General features: G+C 41.5%; 1 protein-coding gene across 1 annotated transcript; it reads right to left on the reverse strand.

The window, feature by feature from the left end:
• Positions 1-3,074: 3,074 nt before the first annotated feature.
• Positions 3,075-19,820, reverse strand: arfgap1 (ADP-ribosylation factor GTPase activating protein 1; the record flags this gene model as incomplete). Its single annotated transcript, XM_080727599.1, has 13 exons — positions 3,075-3,511; positions 3,882-3,937; positions 5,558-5,617; positions 6,795-6,851; positions 10,312-10,341; positions 10,873-10,905; positions 11,026-11,082; positions 11,692-11,806; positions 12,819-12,905; positions 13,592-13,692; positions 17,526-17,697; positions 17,823-17,932; positions 19,761-19,820. 13 exons carry the CDS (start codon positions 19,818-19,820, stop codon positions 3,112-3,114), a joined length of 1,338 nt encoding a protein of 445 aa, XP_080583725.1. The 3' UTR covers positions 3,075-3,111.
• Positions 19,821-20,951: the final 1,131 nt, after the last annotated feature.

The following is a 20,951-nucleotide window of genomic DNA, read 5'->3' on the forward strand; positions in this document are numbered from 1 at the left end:
ATGACCCAAGATGCAACAGCTGATACAGACATGGAGATCAGTTCACAAAGAAAACTGTTTAGGCACGTAACGATTCACTCAACTCACGATACGATTTGGATGGCGATACCAGTTTCACAATACGATTTTTTTAAATAAAAGATTTTTCCAGACAAATCTTTAAAAACTTTTATTATTTCTCTTACACAGTATATATATATTTTTTGTATCTTTTCAATACATTAGCAAATGACTGAAAAATATTTTTAAGTTAAGTATCTTACAAAGATTCTGTAGTTACTGTACTTTTTGGCCTTGTCTCGATTGCGCCCTCTGCTGTTTTCATCGCAATCCCTTTTATTACATTGATTTAAATTGTCACCAGTTCGATTTTACTTGATTTACAATAAATCGTTACATGCCTAAAATTGTTACTTGACTTACAACCATTACAGTTACAGTACACTATGAGTTGGACTGAGGGCACAATAGGTTTTACCGTGGAAGTTCCCAGTGTTGGCAGTTTTAACATGCAATGAACTCAGAGCATTTTTTTCTGGCTATTAGACGCCTAATATACGTCTAAACTATTAGGCTGTAACCAGGTTATAACTGGTCTAAAAGTGAACGTTTTTTTTTTAGCCCAGTTTAATACAGACGTCTAATAGCCGACTATGACTCACTGGGAGCCATAACAGTCCAGTCTACACTCCCTAATCCTGTCCAGTTGTCAAACCATAATTTACAGTCAAAGAGGACGCATGCGCACATTTACACATCATTACAAACCTGCATCGAGTTTTACAACCGAATTAAATTAAAAATGACTGTACAGAGGACGGATGTTCATTCATGACTCCTCCTCGATATATTGTCTGCTCTGCTCTCTATATTATGATCAGACCACTTTAGGCATTGTTGATTAAAATACTAAGAAAACTGCCACCAAAACCATTTATTGCTGACATTTCCAGCAACTGGCTCAATCAGTGTGAACTGTTCCAAGAGTCTCATATGAATGATTGGATAGGTTTCCAAAATAATTAAAACATTTAAATTAACCTGGTGCTGGAAGAATTGCACCCGTTCGTCTGTCTGTGTAGGGACCAATTACACATTGTAGCAAAAGGCTCCAGTTGCTCAGCCTCAGAAAGATATGAACTCCTTCCACTTACAATGCTTTATTGTATGCTGTATTATACAACTAAGCATTTCGTTTTAGCTAGTATTTTTTTAATGTATACATCAGGGGTCTTCAACCCTAGGGGGTCCTCGGAGCTACTACAGGGGGGCCACCAAATCTTTATGTGATAGGAAGGCAGATCTACAAGCTCACAAAGCCTCCCAGTAGATCTGCTATTTTCAGCAAAGAAGCTTGGTCAGGTGTAGGGTACAAAAAAGAGCAGACCAAGTACATGTTTTCTAAGAATTGAGTGTCTGAAAATACACATTAACATGAATCCAACACTGATGACAGTGCTGTCAAACAGGTCTATGAAGCCTATGGAATCTATGAAAAGGTTTAACCTGCAACACCATGGGTAGTGGGGGTCCCTGCTTTCTCTCAGCTAAGGGGTCCTTGACCTGAAAAACATTGAAGACCCCTGGAATACATCAGTGGGGCTTAAACAACTGTTGGCAAGAAGCCATTTATATAATTTAAAAAAAAACGAAGAGGTGAGAATTTCATTAGTATCAAGCACATGCGTTCATTATTGAATCCGTTTTTTTTCTCTCTCCTGGCAATGGTGCATTTACTGTAGTATGTAGGTTTTGAATGTCCAAATCCCTTTAGTTTATATAATATTAAGTTCATAGTAGCCATCATGTACATTTCACCCATAAATACAAAAGGCAACTGCTGCAAACTGTAGGATGTATGTATGTATGTATGTAGGACTAAAACCTATTTCCACCATAGCTCAAGAGTTTAATATAGTATGGAAATAATGGCAATATATTTACACTATTCAGTTCCTTGATGAGAATCATTTTCACGTTATAAACAAAATCGCAACCCGAAACATTTTCTGTGTGTGTGTGTGTGTGTGTGTGTGTGTGTGTGTGACATATACACAGGAATAACCTGTTTTTGGGGAGGCGTTTAAAGCCTTAACTTTATCTTTATTTCGTTTGTTTCATCCAGGGCTAAGAATAAATATATACTGAATGGCTTGACAGGAAGTGAGCTGGAGCAACAGCTTTTTCCCTGAAAGTGACAGTGAGAGAGGAGGAGGGGAGAGGGAGAACAGCCCAGGGAGGGGAGGGCAGGGCGAGAAGTAGCCCTGGTCCATAGCGGAGTTCTCCTTAACGCTATGTTACTTTCAAGACGTTGCACTCATAGAGCAGCCTCTCGTCTGTAGTAAAAAAAAAACAAAGACGGTTCAAAGGTGTTGAAAGCCTACTTTCCACTTAGTTTCCACACTTTGAGCCCCCGACCTCATGTCTAAAATATACTTTTTAGACGAAAAGAAAATATTTCACCGGAAGGAAGAACCTGGTCAATGGAAAATTTCTTTTGACAAGATCTGTAGAGGGCGCAGTGGAGTAACTAAAACATTTTATTTTTCTTCCGGTTAAAAGATTTGTATTTTAGGGTTATTCAGAAACACCTCTATTCAGAAGATTGACTTCCATTATTCTAAATAGAGGTGCCACCTAACACTAACCTAAACCCTAACCCTATCCTCAGTGGGGGTATTTCTGAATAGGGGTGTTTCTAAGTAGAAGTGTTTCTGAATAGAGATCTGCCCCTGTATTTTAGACGTGAGGTGGGGGGCTCCGACTGTTCCCACTAAGGAAAGTAGGCTTTCAACATCTTAAAACCATCTTTGTTTTGGTGAGTAGCGAAAGTGTACTTTTCTTTATTTTTGAGCGGTGCTCCTGGAAGGAGCTAAGCTCCAACATCTGGCTTTGTACAAAGTTTGTTGTACACCACCCACTCCACCCAGGGTCACATTGGTCAAGCTTTGCGGGACGCTTAATGAAATTAACTCATAAATAGCACCGCTCACTTGATGGCTACCGGCAGTATGAAGGCAGCGGCTCGAAAGTAACACAGCGTCGGGGACAACTCCTAACGCTATGGACCATGGCTAGGCGAGAAGGTGCACGAGGAGTGTGAGGTCCACTCTACCAGTCTGCATTGTCCCAGGTCTCCTCGGCCGGTTTGGAGGAGGAGGAGGGGCTCTTCTTCCCCTTGCCGTCCTCCGCGTTCTCCCAGTTGTTGTCCCAGGCCTCCCAGCTGTCTCCCGTGCTGTGTTTGTTCTTGTCCTTGTCGGACCCGGCCGTGCCTTCCGACCCCCAGATGTCCCAGCTGTTGTCGGAGCTCTTCTTGGCCGAGTTGTCGGCGACGGTCCAGTCGTCGCTGCTGGGGGATTTCTTGGGAGGCTTGGCTGCGTTTGCGTTGCTCAAGGAGTTGCTGCTGCCGAAGGTCTCCCAGAAGTCCTTGTTGGGAGGTTGTCCTCCTCCCCCGGAGTTGCCCTGATAGCCCTCAGTGGCGTCCATGTTCTGGTAGCTGTCTCCACCTGACCTGAACACCAGCACACGAATCAGATTATTAAAAGAAATATCTCGTATAGATCCCACTGAATTTTCAGTCACAGAGAACAGACTTGACATTTTTGTTTCTCGAATACAGTACAATCTCTGTTATTTTCAAGTGATGAGATCAGATTTGCATATAATTCCAAGATCGATGAAAATAGCTGATCTACAAGCGCACACTGAATAGGCACTATCAAGCTTCAGTGTCCAGACTGAACCATTATCTTTAGGAATCAAGATTCGAATAGCATTTCAAGCCACCTAGGAATGTGGATGTTCAGAGTCACACTTGATAAGAACCTACCAGATTTCAATCTGGATAGGTGATTAAATCTGATTTGGGCTGTTACTCTTACCCGTCTTCAGGCTTTCCAGTGAAGAGATTAGTCAACTTTGCACCAGCTCCCTGAACCTAATGAAGGAAGACTTGAGTTAATAAAACTAAATAGTACACAAAGCATTACAGTTATATTTTACACCGTTCCTTTAATATAAGTACACAGTGACTTCAAAACCTATTTTGCCCTTACTGTATTCAATTCAATAACGTGAAAAGAAGTTTCTACATCACTATGGATGTATGTATAAAAGTTTGTAATATTGACCACCAGGAGGGGCTATTTGCCTTAAGTCAACTTCCATTCAGACAGTGAACTCAACACCACCCTCCCACCCTCTGATTTTTTATTGGGAAAAAGTAATGTTTTGAGTTTGGTTTTTATAAAAGCCCTGATGAAAACCTACAGAAACCAAAACATGTTGTGCTCTTGTTCCTCCCTCATTTGGCCATTAGAATCAATAAAGGCTTTAAGGTTCTTTCCTCATTGATTAGTTTTTTCTTCTGTATTTGTCATTCTGTTCGATCTGTTTGTTGCTTTTCTGTCATTTTTTTAAATCTAAATGTGCGTATTAGTATTATAAAGAACAACCAGTCATCTGCTTTTTTGTGAATTTTTTTGCGTAGTTTCTAATAACAAACTTGATATATTTCTATCCTATGAGAGAACCACATCTACACAATACTCACCACCAGAGTATAAATGGCAGCAAGAAAAGGAAGGAGAATGACATGACATTAATTTTCTTCAAATGTACATCAACAACAAACGCACCAAAACCAGTCTTATAGTTTTAGGAACCCTTTTTCAATTTTCTTTTCCAATCCAAGGGCAACAACTTCCTCTTCCTCACATAATCTGCACAGAAACATCCTCAGTGTTAATTTGAACTCTTTTGCCGATCGAATTCTTTGACTCTTGAAGAGCTGACTGTTATTATCTGTGGTTCTCAACCTTTTTCAGGCCATGAGTGCCAAAAATAATGACATCTGAACCGGGGTCCCAGCCCCACCCCCACCCTGACAAACACTTGGAATTGTAGGAGTTGAGACTTTCAATTTAGTTTGACTCGGCTCCACAGATAAAGATTATGAAAATAGCCAAGATCAGCCATTTTCAAAATGTTTGACTTTCTTATTATTTGACAGTTTGGCCAATGTTTGACCTGTTTTTATAGTACAGTGTGGTAGCCAATATGACAGATGAATTGAATCATGACAGATTAATCACACTACGCATTATTTTTGCACTGTTTTTAGTCTAGACTATGACGTTTTTTTTTTTTTATTGAGTATTGTAGAATATATGTTTTCCTTGTCTTGTCTTGTCTTGTCTTGTCTTGTCTTGTCTTGTCTTGTCTTGTCTTGTCTGTATTTTGTCTGTCTTTTTAAATGCTGGCCCTGGGAGTAATGGTCTTTTTTCATTAGGTATTAAAAAAAGGTCTTACATTGTCACTTTACTGTCATCTGGGGACCCCCAAAAATCATGTGCACAGGTTGAGAATGAGAACCACTGAATTATATGAAGATATGATTGGAAATGTGTTCCTTTTAACCCTGAGAACTGTCCTGTGTTGAGCTCAGAGCTCCATGGTGAGGTCTGTCTCATGGCTCATATGGGTTCCCCAGAAGAGAAGACTGGTTGTTGGTGCGTTCGGTTCAGCGAGGCAGAGGACCTGCCTCACAACATCCTACCTTAAATGCCATGGCACTGATGCCCCCTGCCATCTCATCTAGTAACCTTCCATCCTTCACCTGGATCAGTTCAAAGCACCGTTAATATTAATAACCGAATTAACAATGAAAAAAATATCATTTTTGATTCAAACATTTCCAATACAGTCGCGATAAATTATCAGTCAAATTTTCAGACACTTTCTTTGATTGAGAGAAAATGTGACTATATATTTTTGCACAAAGGAATGAATCATGAATTATTAATGTGAGATCAGATCAATCATTGATTGATTTGCTATACATTGACTAAATTAATGTATCTTAACTTAGAGTCTGTGGATTCTAAGCCACATAACACAAAGCACATACTTTCAACGACTAAATGCCAAATGTACACAAAGCAAGACTAAGTATACATTGATTACTAATGGGAGGAATGGACCTTTAACCACTCATGCCACATTTTAGTTTCAACCTGTTTGACAATAACATGCTTAACCCATTAAAACCTGGAAAGCATCCGTTTTTAGCGCTAGCAGATGTACAAGCTCACAGTCCATAACATGCTATTTTTGAACATCTGTGACTCAATGCAACTCATTGTTGTCATATTTCTATTTTTTACATATGATGAAAGTACAGAAGTTAAGCTTTTATACAATGTATCATTCATTGAATATATTTGAAAAATATATTTGATATCTCTGGAAGATATTTAGGAATATCTTCCCAAATAATACGTAACAATTTGGGGTTCCTCCTTGACCAAAAAAAGAACTACTGAATCTTTTGTAAGAATCGTGAAAAGGAAAAGTGGTTAAATGTCCAACACCTTCCACCTTTAGCATTAGATACACATTACAGCAGTCATCATCAGCTGTATGTCCTAAGTCGCGGAGGGTGGAGTTCACATCGGTTTGAGTAAAATGGTGACGCGTGGATTGTAGTAGCGAAAATGAAATACAAACGTAGTGTTTCATTTTCGTGTAAGCCGGGGGGGAGGGGGGGGGGCACCATTTTACTCAGAGAACTCCACACTCGCTGTTCTGAAACAGACGCCATCAAAAAGAAAACACAGCTTTTGTCATTTAGTGTCATTTAGTGTAGTGGGACCAAACGCAAAAGCAGGCAGTGTCCAACAGACAATGGATGGATGTTAAAAATGCACATTCACACCTGAAGCCATTTCTGCAAAGCACTAACAACCCACCACCAACACCAGCAAAACAACAACTTCAAACATCATGAATGTTACCTTCTCATGGGTGGGTTTGATAACATTCTCATTTAAAGTCTGTCCTAACTCTGTGGCCTATAGTTGGAGAATGAGGATGAGAGGGGGGGGGGGGAGAATATGCTTGAATAAAAATAAAAACAGGCGTTTTGACATTCACATCACAACAATGTAATAATGATGCTGAGCAAGCCTGAGGTTGCATGAGGCGACGTGCATGTGATCATTCTATTCACAACAACGCTACTGAATAAGAATGCTTCGGGGTGTTAATGGGTCATTATTCATGTGATCTGTTTGTTTGGTCATGGTGTTGTTCAGCATATGTTTTTTTTGTTTATACTTGATATAAGTATAAAGAAACTTCATAACTAATAGGGACATTGTAAATGTGTTTGTCGTTTAGGATGTCAAAAAGATAGTCTTATCTATACTTTGACATTTTCCATCGGACTGTTCTCACCCTTAAATGTAAATAACCAACTTATCTAGTAGTGAAAAATAATGTACAATTTAAATTCTGCTTTAGTTAGTTTATAATAATAAGTACCTATTAATTAAACAGATTATTTCTCTCACAGACTCACATGCACCATTACACCACAACAAAACACAAGCAAATGAACAGAACATAGAATGGTCATGCATGAATGGATAATCCATGACAAATGGATATGAGCGATGGTCACTATTATTATTATTACTAGAAGCTGGGCCAACTCGGAACAATGTAAATAGGGAATGAATGCCCCGCCCTTTAATGCAAACCCCATTATACCTGTTTTCATAGGACCCGTTTTGACCATCTGTCTGCCTGTGTCCATTTATGCCCATATATGGAGATATCTGTATCTGTCTGTCTGTCTGTCTGTCGGCGTCCATTTTATGTCCATATATGGAGATCACTGCAGTTATAGTTCTGGGTCCATTTTATGCCCATATATGGAGATATCTGTCTATCTGCGTCCATTTTATGCCCATATATGGAGTATCTGTCTGTGCCTCCAACTGTGTTGCAGACACAGTGCCGGTTCCCCCTTTAATGCAAACCTCATTATACCTGTTGTCATAGGACCCGTTTTGAACATCTGTTTGCCTGTGTCCATTTATGCCCATATATGGAGATATCTGTATCTGTCTGTCTGCGTCCATTTTATGCCCATATATGGAGATCTTTGACCATCTGTTTGCCTCTGTCCATTTATGTCCATATATGGAGATATCTGTATCTGTCTGTCTGCAATCCATTTTATGCCCATATATGGGGGCATTAATTTTATGCCCATATATGGAGAACGCGCGTGCCCGTGGGACGAACGGTTCTCGAGATACGCGGATTACATACATACATACACAATCACAGAGATTTTTTGTTGACTCATGTGGCGTACGTGATGTCAGAGCCTTTTATGAAGTGATGTCACAATGAGTCAGAGCTTTCGCCGATTTCCTCCGGAACAGCCTGATGTCAACAATCAACCCCGCATAAGGAGATTCCGAACGTTTCGCGCTGGTTCGGGAAAACCGCGCGTCGGGTCGGGTCGAGACCCGGCACTGCACTCCGTGCCGCGGCGGGGAACACGCGTGCCGAATCTGAAGCCGGTGGGACGAACGGTTCTCGAGATACGCGGATTACAGACACACACACAGACAGACAGACACACACGCAGAGACTTCTCGCATTTATAGATAGATTATCATTGTCGTCATTATCATCATCATCTGCCTAAAATGCCATTCTAATCTATCTATAAATGCGACAAATCTCTGTCTGTCTGTCTGTCTGTTTGTTTGTAATCCGCGTATCTCGAGAACCGTTCGTCCCACCGGCTTCAGATTCGGCACGCGCGTTCCCCGCCGCCGCGCGGAGTGCTGTGCCGGGCCTCGACCCGACCCGCGGTTTTCCCGAACCGGCGCGAAACTTTCGGAATCTCCTTATGCGGGGTTGATTGTTGACATCAGGCTGTTCCGGAGGAAATCGGCGCAAGCGCTGACTCATAGTGACATCACTCATAAAAGGCTCTGACATCACGTACGCCACATGAGTCAACAAAAAATCTCTGTGAGTGTGTATGTATGTATGTAATCCGCGTATCTCGAGAACCGTTCGTCCCACGGGCACGCGCGTTCTCCATATATGGGCATAAAACAAACAGATGGTCAAAGATCTCCATATATGGGCATAAAATGGACGCAGACAGACAGATACAGATATCTCCATATATGGGCATAAATGGACACAGGCAAACAGATGTTCAAAGATCTCCATATATGGGCATAAAATGGACGCAGACAGACAGATACAGATATCTCCATATATGGGCATAAATGGACACAGGCAAACAGATGTTCAAAACGGGTCCTATGACAACAGGTATAATGAGGTTTGCAAAGGCTCCGACATCACGTACGCCACATGAGTCAACAAAAAATCTCTGAGTGTGTATGTATGTATGTAATCCGCGTATCTCGAGAACCGTTCGTCCCACGGGCACGCGCGTTCTCCATATATGGGCATAAAATGAATGCCCCCATATATGGGCATAAAATGGATTGCAGACAGACAGATACAGATATCTCCATATATGGACATAAATGGACAGAGGCAAACAGATGGTCAAAGATCTCCATATATGGGCATAAAATGGACGCAGACAGACAGATACAGATATCTCCATATATGGGCATAAATGGACACAGGCAAACAGATGTTCAAAACGGGTCCTATGACAACAGGTATAATGAGGTTTGCATTAAAGGGGGAACCGGCACTGTGTCTGCAACACAGTTGGAGGCACAGACAGATACTCCATATATGGGCATACAATGGACGCAGATAGACAGATATCTCCATATCTGGGCATAAAATGGACCCAGAACTATAACTGCAGTGATCTCCATATATGGACATAAAATGGACGCCGACAGACAGACAGATACAGATATCTCCATATATGGGCATAAATGGACACAGGCAGACAGATGGTCAAAACGGGTCCTAAAGGGCGGGGCATTCATTCCCTATTTACATTGTTCCGAGTTGGCCAGGTCGCCGACTAGACGCTGGGCCGCCCGAAGGGCGGCCCAGCTTCTAGTACAATAGAATACTTCTACACACTATAGAAAAAAGCTGTTGTGTCAGAAGAAAGAACCTGTCTGAGAGAAATAAACTCTGCTGCTTTGTTCCTAAGGTCTGATGAGGAGAATCCTAACCTCGTAACCCAGTTTTTATCTCCATTTTACAAAGAGATCAAGTCTGGAAAATAAAGGCAGCTGGAAGTGTCTGAAGAGCTATCTAGCTTTTTATATGTGTGCTTCTAACTACATTAATTTCTACATAGAGAAAGGGGGTTCAACACCATTGTCTTAGAGATTATCCATCGATTTAAGGTGCGGGTGCCAGCTCAATGAAAGTCCCTAGTCAACCAGGTTAGAATGTGTATTAATTATGTTAAACAAAAACAAAAAACGGACGGCACGGTACATGAACAAAATAAAGGAGAAAAAAAAGTGATGCTCAACATGAGCCATGCTTTACCGGCTCTGGAGGAGCTTTATAACCCTTTAACTAGATCCAGTGAAGGCAGAGAGAAGTTGGAAAAGTAACAATAGTTCATTCCACTGCAATATTCACAGAAAGCCGTGCACATAAGAATAAAGGAACAGTTTCAGTTGAAACATGGCAGAAGTTTCTTTGTCCACATTACACAACAGACGGGGAGGGGAGATTATCAACACAGCTTTCCGACAACTCAAGTCCAGTGTTAATTTCGTTGACTAAAACTATGGCGAAACCTTTTCGTCGACTAGGTTTTTTCACAGACAAAGACTCTAAAGAACTGGTCACCTTTGGATTTGACCCGTTTGGTGAAAATTATGAAACTTCAACTACTAGCATGAGAATGAGTAGTTTTTCATTTTTGTGTTAACTATTCCTTTGAGTCTTAAAATGTCAAGTTTAACCTACAAGAGATTTTTAAAAAAAGGCAAAATAGAAAATCACGTAATAGCACATAGATATAGTAAAGTAATAATATACTGAGGGTTCATATCAGGCATAAAACCTAAAGAGAACGTTTTTTAATAAAATGGTCCATACCTTCAAGGTTGCTTGGTTTGCCAGTTTAGCAGTCTGTAAAAAGAGAACAAATTATAAATGCATTTATGGATTCCCTTTCAATACGTCCAAAATGATTACATTATTCAACTCTCAGTCCCACAAAACTTGTATTCTATTAAAACAAATACTTACATTATCTTTTGCAACATTAGCGAACTTGCTGGCACCAACTGTGAAACTGCTCCAACCCTGGAAAGGCAAACAAACAATACGTGAAATCCAAATGTTTCACCCAAATTGAGACTGAACTGACTAACAAAATATAAAATGTCATGACAGAAAAAAAGTCCTAATCTGTGCTTTGTGAAACAGCGTGAAAGGAGCCCTCCACACACGCTAGCGCTGTTTCATAAGCAATTAGGACAATATGTACAATTATGGTGTTTTGGTAGCCATACAGCCAACCAGTCGAAGAAATCTTTTATGAAATATGAGAGATCATCAGGATTTTCCTGTAGATTGAGCATGTATTCCATAACTAGTTTGACCTCTTTAATATTAAAAATAACTAATAACTGAAAATAGGCTTATAGATTGCCTATTTCAGTGCATGTTCATGAAGAAATGCTGGCTTATATTGAATAATCCAAATTACTGAAATCAGTCAGAGAAATGTAATCCATGCGGATGTGTTATGAGAGTGGGGGAAATCTCGCTCTTTCGAAAGACCATCATTTCGACAACGGAGCGTCGGGAGGGTTGGCGACTCACCCCACAGAGCTTAGGGTAAGGGTTACCGGTAGGTTTGGGGGTCGAAAAGATGACAGCGAAACGCTCCCATGAGAGTGTGACACTTACTGAATAAATAGAGGACATGGCATTGTTCAGGAAATCCTCGTCTTTCTTCTCCGGCGTCACCGTGTTGCCAAAACCAACATACCGGTTGTCCTGATTCCCACTGTAACCCCCACCACTGTAGAGAGATGGACAAAAATAAGAATGCAATGAGGGAGCTGGTATTTGCTCTACCGGCTCTGGGGGTGCTTTAGTTTATAACCCATTAACTAGATTCAGTGAAGGCAGAGAGAAGTTAGAAAAGTAACAGAGGTCATTCCACCGCAATATCCTCAGAAAGCTGTGCACATAATACCATAATAAAGGAATAGTTCCAGCTGAAACATGGGTGAACTTTCTTTGTCCACATGACCAGGGGTCATGGCTGCGACATACTAAAAGCCTAAACCGCTTGTGCTTAGTTATAACCACACCCTGCTTCTGTGGCCAACGTGGAAGTGCCTTAGGCCTAGAATTATTGAAAGCAGTGGTTCTCAACCTGTGGGTCGGGGGGGTCCCCAGATGATTAGCTTAATTATGTGCATCATTGTTTTCTCACTCAACTGTAAACAAACCGACAAAGTTTAAGTGTATAGATGGTATCTGCATATTTCTAAACTGACAATTTATGGACTTTTTAATTAGTACCTCTAAAATGACAAGTTAAACATTGGCGAAAATGTCAAATATGAGATGCAGAAATTGTGAAAATAGCAGATCTACATGCTCACAACGCGAGTTGTGAGCATGTAGATCTGGGGGGGGGGGGGTCCCCCAGTTAAAATATGATTATTTTGGGGGTCGCGGCCTGAAAAGGTTGAGAACCACATTAAAGGACAGGTCTGTAACTCAGAGTGAACACATGGAACCAAATGGACCAGGGGGGTCCATTTGGTTCCACTCTCTCAAAACCAACATACCGATTATCCTGCTTCCCACTGTGACCCTCAACACTGCAGAGAAAAAATGATGCAATGAGGGACAATCCATTTAAATATGCTTCAGTCTGAAATACAACGGGACGGAGCCTACGAGGTACAGGGCTGTTTCCCCTCTCCCCTCATGTAAATGTTCCCTCTCACACCAAGGGGGAACTGGTGCCAGAACGCCCTGCAGCGTGTGAAGAAAGAACGTGCGCACTAAGCTCTCACCTCTGATAAGAGTTCACGTCATCACTCAGCCAGTCTTCAAAGGCCTTATCTCCGGGTTTGGAGGAGTTCTGGCCAGGACCTCCGGAGCTAAAGAGAGAATTGATTCATGTTTCATTCACTGTTTTTATGCATTTTGATATTGAACAACACTACTAAATTAATATTACTACCGGTAATTAGTAATTACTAATTACTAATACGTAATATTGTACATGAGTTTAGGCCTAGAATTACTGAATGCTTTAACTATTGAAAAATAGCAGATATACAAGCTCACAGCGCGGCACCGAGTGCCGCGCTGCGAGCTTGTAGATCTGAAAAAAATATATCTCTTTAAAATACATTTGCAAAAACATACATACATTTGTAACTCAAATATTTGCTTCTGGGGGGTCCCTTATACAATATTTTAAGATGGGGGGGGGGGGGGTCCCTGGAACAACACATTTTGAGATGGGGGTCCATGGCCAAATACATGTAATTTTGGGGGTCCTTGGCATGAAACATTTTGAGAACATTTTGAGAACCACTGACAGAAACATATATATATATTTATTTTTAAACCTTTTTTTAAACCCTAAAGGACATTTCAAGATTTGCTAAAAAATTCAAGATTTTTAAAAAATAGCGGTGCCGCGCTGTGAGCTTGTATATCTGCTATTTTTTCATATTTAAAGCATAAAATATTGCGTAATAATGTGTTCAGGCCTAAATGGGTTAAAAATTTTAAATAAAAAGTAAAATGTGTATGAAATTCCCTGCAGCCTAGTTACCGATGAGAGGACGACAGGCTGGTCCTGGGCTGCGGAGAAGTCCAGTTCTGGGCAGAAGACGTCTCAATGGACCACTCTTTACCCTCAGCCTCCGTTGCAACCTGTCATCAACAAGACAGAAAGTAGATCGGCTTACACAGGGAAGCTGTCAGAACCTACGCTAAAACATCCGGGACAACGCTCCACACGTCCCAGACTCTTCTCCCTTCTGGCTCCCAAACTGTGAAACGAATTCCCCCATTGCAGTTCGAACTGCAGACTCACTCCAAATCTTCTGCCGTAACCTAAAGACTCACCTCTTCAGACTCCACCTTTGCCGCAGTTAAAAAGTAATTTAGACAGCATTTTATGTGTAGACAGATGCCAGGTCATTGTTGATCTGGCATCCTATAGTGTGTAATGTACAGTTCTAGTTTATTTTATTTAATATTATACTTTAGACTGATAAGTTCTTGGTTTACCTACAATCCTTTCAATACATTTGATGTATTACCTCGTGTTTTTCTTGCTTACTGTAAATTGCTCTGGATTAATTGCTAAAGTAAATGCCTAAATTGTACATTGTAAATTTGTTATGTAGATGAAACGGTATGAATTTATTAAGGATATAGTACAGTAGCCGCCAACAGATTGCTCCACTGTTGTGCTCCGCAGTCTTGAATCAAAGGGAAATGTAAGGAAGGTGTGTAGCAACTCATAATGTAATAAGGGCTCATAATGTAATAAGGGCTCATAATGTAATAAAAAAATAATAATAAAAACTCATAATGTAATAATCAGCTCATAATGTAATAAAAAACGAGCGCATAACGTAATAGCAGATTTTTCAATAATGTAATAATGTAATAATGTGTTACATTAAGAACCTCCACATAGGAGGCTCATAACGTAATAAAACTTCATAATGTAATAATGTATTTTTATTACATTATGAGCTGATTATTACATTATGAGCTTTTATTACATTTTAATTATTACATTATTCGCTCGGTATTTATTACATTGTGAGTTTTTATTACATTTTTTATTACATTATGAGCCATTATTACCTTATTGGTTGCGGGTAACACACCTTGCCAACTTTGTTGATGAAGAATGGAGCAACTATCTGCTAAGCATGCAGCAAATTAATACAGGGATCATTTAAAGGGACTACACCATGAATTTACATTTTTTCAATTTTTATGTATTTCTTTGGTGTCCCACCAGCACGTTCTATCCTCACAAAGTCCTATTTCTGACCATTGTGTCTTTCTGAGTTTATGGGCAGATCTATGTAAGCAGGTCTCAGAACGGGCTGTCTGATTTTAGGTCAGATTGTGACAGCACAATCAGGACCTACTGCTACTGCTGTGCTGAGTGGGGGTTGGGGGTTGGGGAGGGGTGGGCAGGCCTGAGAAGGAGGCAGGAGGAGCTAGGAGAGGGTTGGGGAGGGGTGGGCAGGCCTGCTGAGCAGGAGGTGGGGAGGAGTGTGGGGCCAAAACTGGCACAATAGCGCAGTCCTCCCTCCCACTCAGGACAAGGTGGTACCGTGGTACTGCAGCAGAAAATGCTCTGAAAGACAGGCAGAAATGACAGGGGCTCTGTATTCAGGAGTGGTAATTTAGCCTCAAACCTTTTGAAAAACGTTTTTGGGACACAAACAATGTTATCCTGCGCAGAATGTGCAGGCAGCTTCCGGTGCCGCAGCCGAGAGTGATCTACAAGTTCACAACGGTTGCATCTGCGACGCGACGTGAACTTGTATGTCTGCTGTTAACCAGAAGTGTCCCGCAAATAATGCTACAGTAAATTCTTGTGGAAACAGGTGGATATAAATTATTTTTAAATGCATGGTGTAAAACCATTAACTGTACAAAGAGCATCCGCAATGTTCAACGTACAGTTCATGATTGTATCGACACTGGGTGTAGATGCAACATTGATAATATCCCCATGTGGTCAGTATGGGTTAGTCTGCCATTGCTAGTTCTGGGCCACTTTGCCGAAGGTCATGGGGACCATTATGTAAGCCTTGATGGACCAGTCACACACTTCGAAGTGGTGCGCTCTCCTCTGCTTCCTGGACTCGTTGAATCAAGTGTGTGACTGGTCTTTGTACAGTTAAATGATCCCCATATATGTACCTGTAATTGCTGGACTATAAGCCGCAACTGAATATAAGCCGCAGCAACTAAATTCAGAACAAAAAAACAAATGGTTACATATATAAGCCGCACCTGACTGTAAGCCGCAGGTGTCCTTCCTGCTTCTTGCTAGAGCGCCCCTGGTGGCCATTAGCTGTAAAAATCTATATATAAATCCTTGTTAAAGACCATTGTATAACTAACTAACCGGCCGTTAACTGTAAAAATCTCTATATAAGCCGCACCGTTGTATAAGCCGCAGGGTTCAAAACATGGGGAAAAAGCTGCGGCTTATAGTCCGGCAATTACGGTATTCATTTGCTGCATGTTTAGCTTTAGTTGCTCCATTCTTCATCAACAAAGTTGGCAGGGTGTGTAGCAACCAATAATGTAATGTAAATGATTCATAATGTAATAATAGCTCATAATGTAATAAAAAATGTAATGAAAACTCATAATGTAGTAATCAGCTCATAATGTAATAAAAAACGAGCGCATAATGTAATAATTAAAATGTAATAAAAGCTCATAATGTAACAATCAGCTCATAATGTAATAAAAATACATTATTACATTATGAAGTTTTATTACATTATGAGCCTCCTATGTGGAGGTTCTTAACACATGGGCTGCTAAGGTTTATAACATTTATAGCTGTTGCTGCTGCCACCATTGACTTACGCTTTGTTTTGACGTGCCTCGCAAGCTTCGTGCGTGTGCACGTGCGTGTCCAGAGAAGATTGAGGAGGATAATCCATTTGTTTACAAACGCTCGCGAAACTAAAATCCAAAAATCGCGGTAAAATCGCGGTAAAGTGTCGCCGTGAAAACAACCAGCTCTCTGCTTCCATGGGGCTGTTTTCATGTCATTCTGAGATAAAGCCGCTCTAATGTTTCAAAGTAGAATGTAAAGCATGATAAGTCCTTCCGTGATGTCTTCCCCAGAGGGGCTGCCTTCACTGACTGGGTGACGTAATGGACTCAGGTTATGCAAAGGGCAGCTGCAGTCTCAAAAAGTTAACTGTTTGTTGCCTCGTCTGTGGACGATATAACTTCCTGTGGCAGGGGGACACCTAGTGGCCATAACTCGTCCCTGAACGAGTTTGGCTCCCCAGGTGTTAATGTAACACATTATTACATTATTGAAAAATCTGTTATTACGTTATGCGCTTGTTTTTGAGCGGTGGTCACAACGCTCCTATACGTGGCGGTGTGTGTGGGTATGTATGTCTGTCTGTATGCGTGTCTGTAGCCTGCAGAACCTTTTATGACCACACATGTTAAGGGAGGGGCGCTGTTGTTCAGGATAGGCCAGGCACACTCACACACAAACGGCCAGGCCAGGCCAGGTGCACGTGCACGTGCACACACACACACACACACACACACACACACACACACACACACACACACACACACACACTCTATTGGTGAGCAAGTGTGGCTCTCTCACTCAATCAATTCAATTCAAAAATTCAATTCAATTCAATTCAAATTTTTAATTTAATTGAATTCAAACACACACACACACACACACACACACACACACACACACACACACACACACACACACACACACACACACACACACACACACACACAGGGGGAAGGGTGGGTCAGCAAGTTCCTCCCCCCCCCCCCACCCCCCACACACACACACACGGGGGAAGGGTGTGCCCCCCCCCCCCCCCCCCGATTATTACATTATGAGTTTTTAATTACATTTTTTTTATTACATTATGAGCCCTTATTACATTATGAGTCATTATTACATTATGAGTTGCTACAAGGTGTGTGACGTTTCTCACCTTGTCCCTGAACAGAGCAGCGGGTTTGCTGTTGTATTTCTCCTGCAATCCCCAAGTGGGATCGTAGTCATCTTGTTGTTCAAGGAACTGGCGGAATTTTCCGTTCCCTCCCGCTTTCATCTTCTCCAGCTCTAGATCCTTCCACTTGTCCATGGTGACGGATCGAACGAAACTAATGTGAGAAGAGGTCAAGAATTTAATCTCTGATTGCCTTATTATAAATGCTAATAACTTGACATGAGTTAAAATGTAACGGTTTGAGCATTGAAAATATATGACCCCATATAAAATAGGTACCTGAGATGTACTCCCAGGCCCCTGTGCTTGCCAGAGCACTCCAGACAGATCCAGATGCCATACGTCACACTGACCCATTGAGGGTTGAACGCTCCACACTCGAAACAAAGCTGAAAAAGAACGTGTCATTCCAAATGATTAGTTAGTACATATATCAGATGGGCATTTTGGGGTGGAAAACACACAGCAGTAAAGATTTTTAAAAATGGTCTAGATTATTTTTGGTAGAGAATATCTAGAAGCAGTATGATGATGCATTTAACAGGGTGGTTCCCACACATTTTTACCAATTAATTTCTTCAGAATATTTAACGCAATTTCCAGGACTATATAACAATAATTCAGCTCAATAACAGGTTGCTTACTCCTATGCACAATGCCCAAAGACAGGTAGTGTATGCCAGTGGTTCTCGACCTTTTCAGGCCGTGACCCCCGAAATAATCATGTTTTAACTGGGGACCCCCCACCCTGACGAGCACTAAGAGTTGAGGAATTAGTCCCCCCAGGAATCCGCGGAGAAAAATGCTTTATTCCGCGGAGAACAATCCTGATTCTGCGGAATTCTGTGGTGAACAATTCTTGATTCCGCGGACATTAATAAACAACCTAAAATGACCAGTTATCAAGCTAAAAATGATATAGTTCTAATAATCAAGTAAAACCCTTCATGAAATAGCTACAATTAATTGTAATTAGTGGTTAGAATAATCAAATAATCATTTTTGAGAATAAAAATCTAATATTAAATCTATTATTTTTTTAATTGTTATTGTTTTTAATAATTACTTTCTGTTGCAAAGACTATATTGTCATGCAAATTAACCAATGCTCATAGTAACCACATTTTAGAGGATAGCCTACCTACTACCTAGTATGGGTGTAATATTTATTTATTCTCTTCTGTATTAGCATTGTTATTGCCAGGACCATTATAGAGGCAGAGAGGAACTATAGATCAGGACACAGTTTCTGTCAGGAACGAATGTGGGACCGGACCAATACAGCGTCAGTGCAGCGTGATTATAGATCCAACTGGGAAAGATGGATAACCACGCCCCGGACTCATTTTTGAAGCTTGTGATTGGCTGAACCGGACGTAGGGAGCGCTCCGTTGTAGTCACTTGGACCGCGCGAGGTGCACGGTACCCAATTATCATGGCGTTTATCGTGCGCTTGCCCAGGCCTTACGGCCTGGGCATAAATATAACGATTGCATTCACCACGGCCGCTCTTCGCGGCCACTCGCGCCTGCGGCGCTCGGGGGCGAAGAGCAGGACCAAGGTCCGCTGGCCTTCGCGCCGCTTGCAGTGTCGTGGACAATAACTGTGAAAACGAGCGCTCTATGCCGTTTCCATCCATCTTTCCCAGTTGGATCCATAATCACGCAGTACAACTAGCAGGAGGAAGCTAAGCTATTCCCCAGGCTCTGTATGAAGTGGCCACTTGCCAGACCATGTACACATTGTTTTATAATAGTAGTAATGACTACTCCCGCCGCTCTGCTGCCACTCGCGACCGCTATTCCGCGGACGTCAGAAAAGTCCGCGAACGGCCGAGAAATCCGCGGGTGGTCGCGAATTCCGCGAAAAATTCTGCGATCGCGGAATCGCGGATTCCTGGGGGGACTAAGGAATTTTGTATAACACGGTTCTATTGTGAAAATAGCTGATCTCCATGCTCACAACGCCTCGCAACGGCTATTTTCACAATTTCTGCCTCTAATATTTGACAATTTGGCCCATGTTTAATTAACAAAATCAATAACCAAAGACAATGCATAGCTATTTTGCATAATACAATGCATAATATTTTTCTAATTTCAAAATATTTCCAGGAATTTCATGACCGTGGGAACCCTGATTTAATAATTATCAACACAGCAAATACTTGAAAAGCCTAGTCTACTCCTAGGTTTCCCTCAGCTTAGTATAGCTTACATTGTTTTCCTCATTCGTTCTCACTTCCTTCAGAACTCTTCTGGTCCTTGGACTTGCCATTTTGTCCCAAACTGAAAGACATAATCACCAAACAAATATTACAGGTGTTGCATGTACTGGGTAGCCTCTACAATACACAGCGTTAGAATAGAGGCGGAAGTGCCTCAGGAGGAGGTAAAGCGCCTGCTTGGGAACCGGAAGGTTCACAGTTCAATCCCAGGCTCCCCTAGAGTTAATGTCCAAGTGTCCTTGAGCAAGACATGGTCCTAGTGAGCAGGTTGGTGCCTTGCATGGTTTCCTCAGCCATAGGTGTGTGAATGGGTGATTGTAAAGCGCATTGGATAATAGCGCTAAATAAATGCACCATTTACTAATAAGGATGCCAACGATGTAAAACATTGCATAAACTAGATTTTTCAGAAAAGAGACAAACCTGCATAGGAGAACTAGAACAGGGGAAATAAGAATATGTATGACATATGGTGAAACAGTTTGAGTTTGTGGCGCAGGCACCCTTATGCGGGCATTAACAGGAGAACTCAAAGCTATCCTAGCTGCCCAGGAGGAGGCTAGCCAACATGAAAGACAGGTAGCATCAAGGAGGAGTTGAACGACCCAGGAACCAGGATCATCATCCCTGCGCGAAGACATCACCTCGCCGGACCCTCACCTCTAACCCTGGACTCATAAAGTTATGGCAGTTAACAGACGGTTAAGGGGGAGGTCTCAAGGTTAACAGGCTGAGGGGTCTCAATTCAAAAGCAACTCTTATCTATATACATCTATATATAACACCAAAATAATACACTCAACTACCCACCGCCCTCCTCTAGAAATACATTATAAGATGCTGTGTGGACGGGAATAAAAGGTGAATGACCGTGACGTGACAAAGACACTTGAGCAAGGACCATAAATGTCGCCACAAAACGCTGAGGAGCCTCTTCAAAAAGACGTGGGCAGCTTTATCTGGGGGAAAGGCTAGAAGGACGGGTCGAGACCTGAGGGTGATTACCTCACCTGGTGGTCACTGATTGACCTGAGTGGGCTTCTAAGGGTCCAGCGGTGTCTAGAGATTATCACCAACAGACCACAAACTCAACCTGCCTTCTATTGTCAGACAAATGGCAGGTCAGTCAGGCTCTCCCAACGCACATTGTATTGTGATTTGTGAAACTATGTATTTACTGT

Source organism: Nannobrachium achirus (assembly GCF_963921795.1).
Source record: "Nannobrachium achirus genome assembly, chromosome: 6".
NCBI classification, from domain to species: Eukaryota; Metazoa; Chordata; class Actinopteri; order Myctophiformes; family Myctophidae; genus Nannobrachium; species Nannobrachium achirus.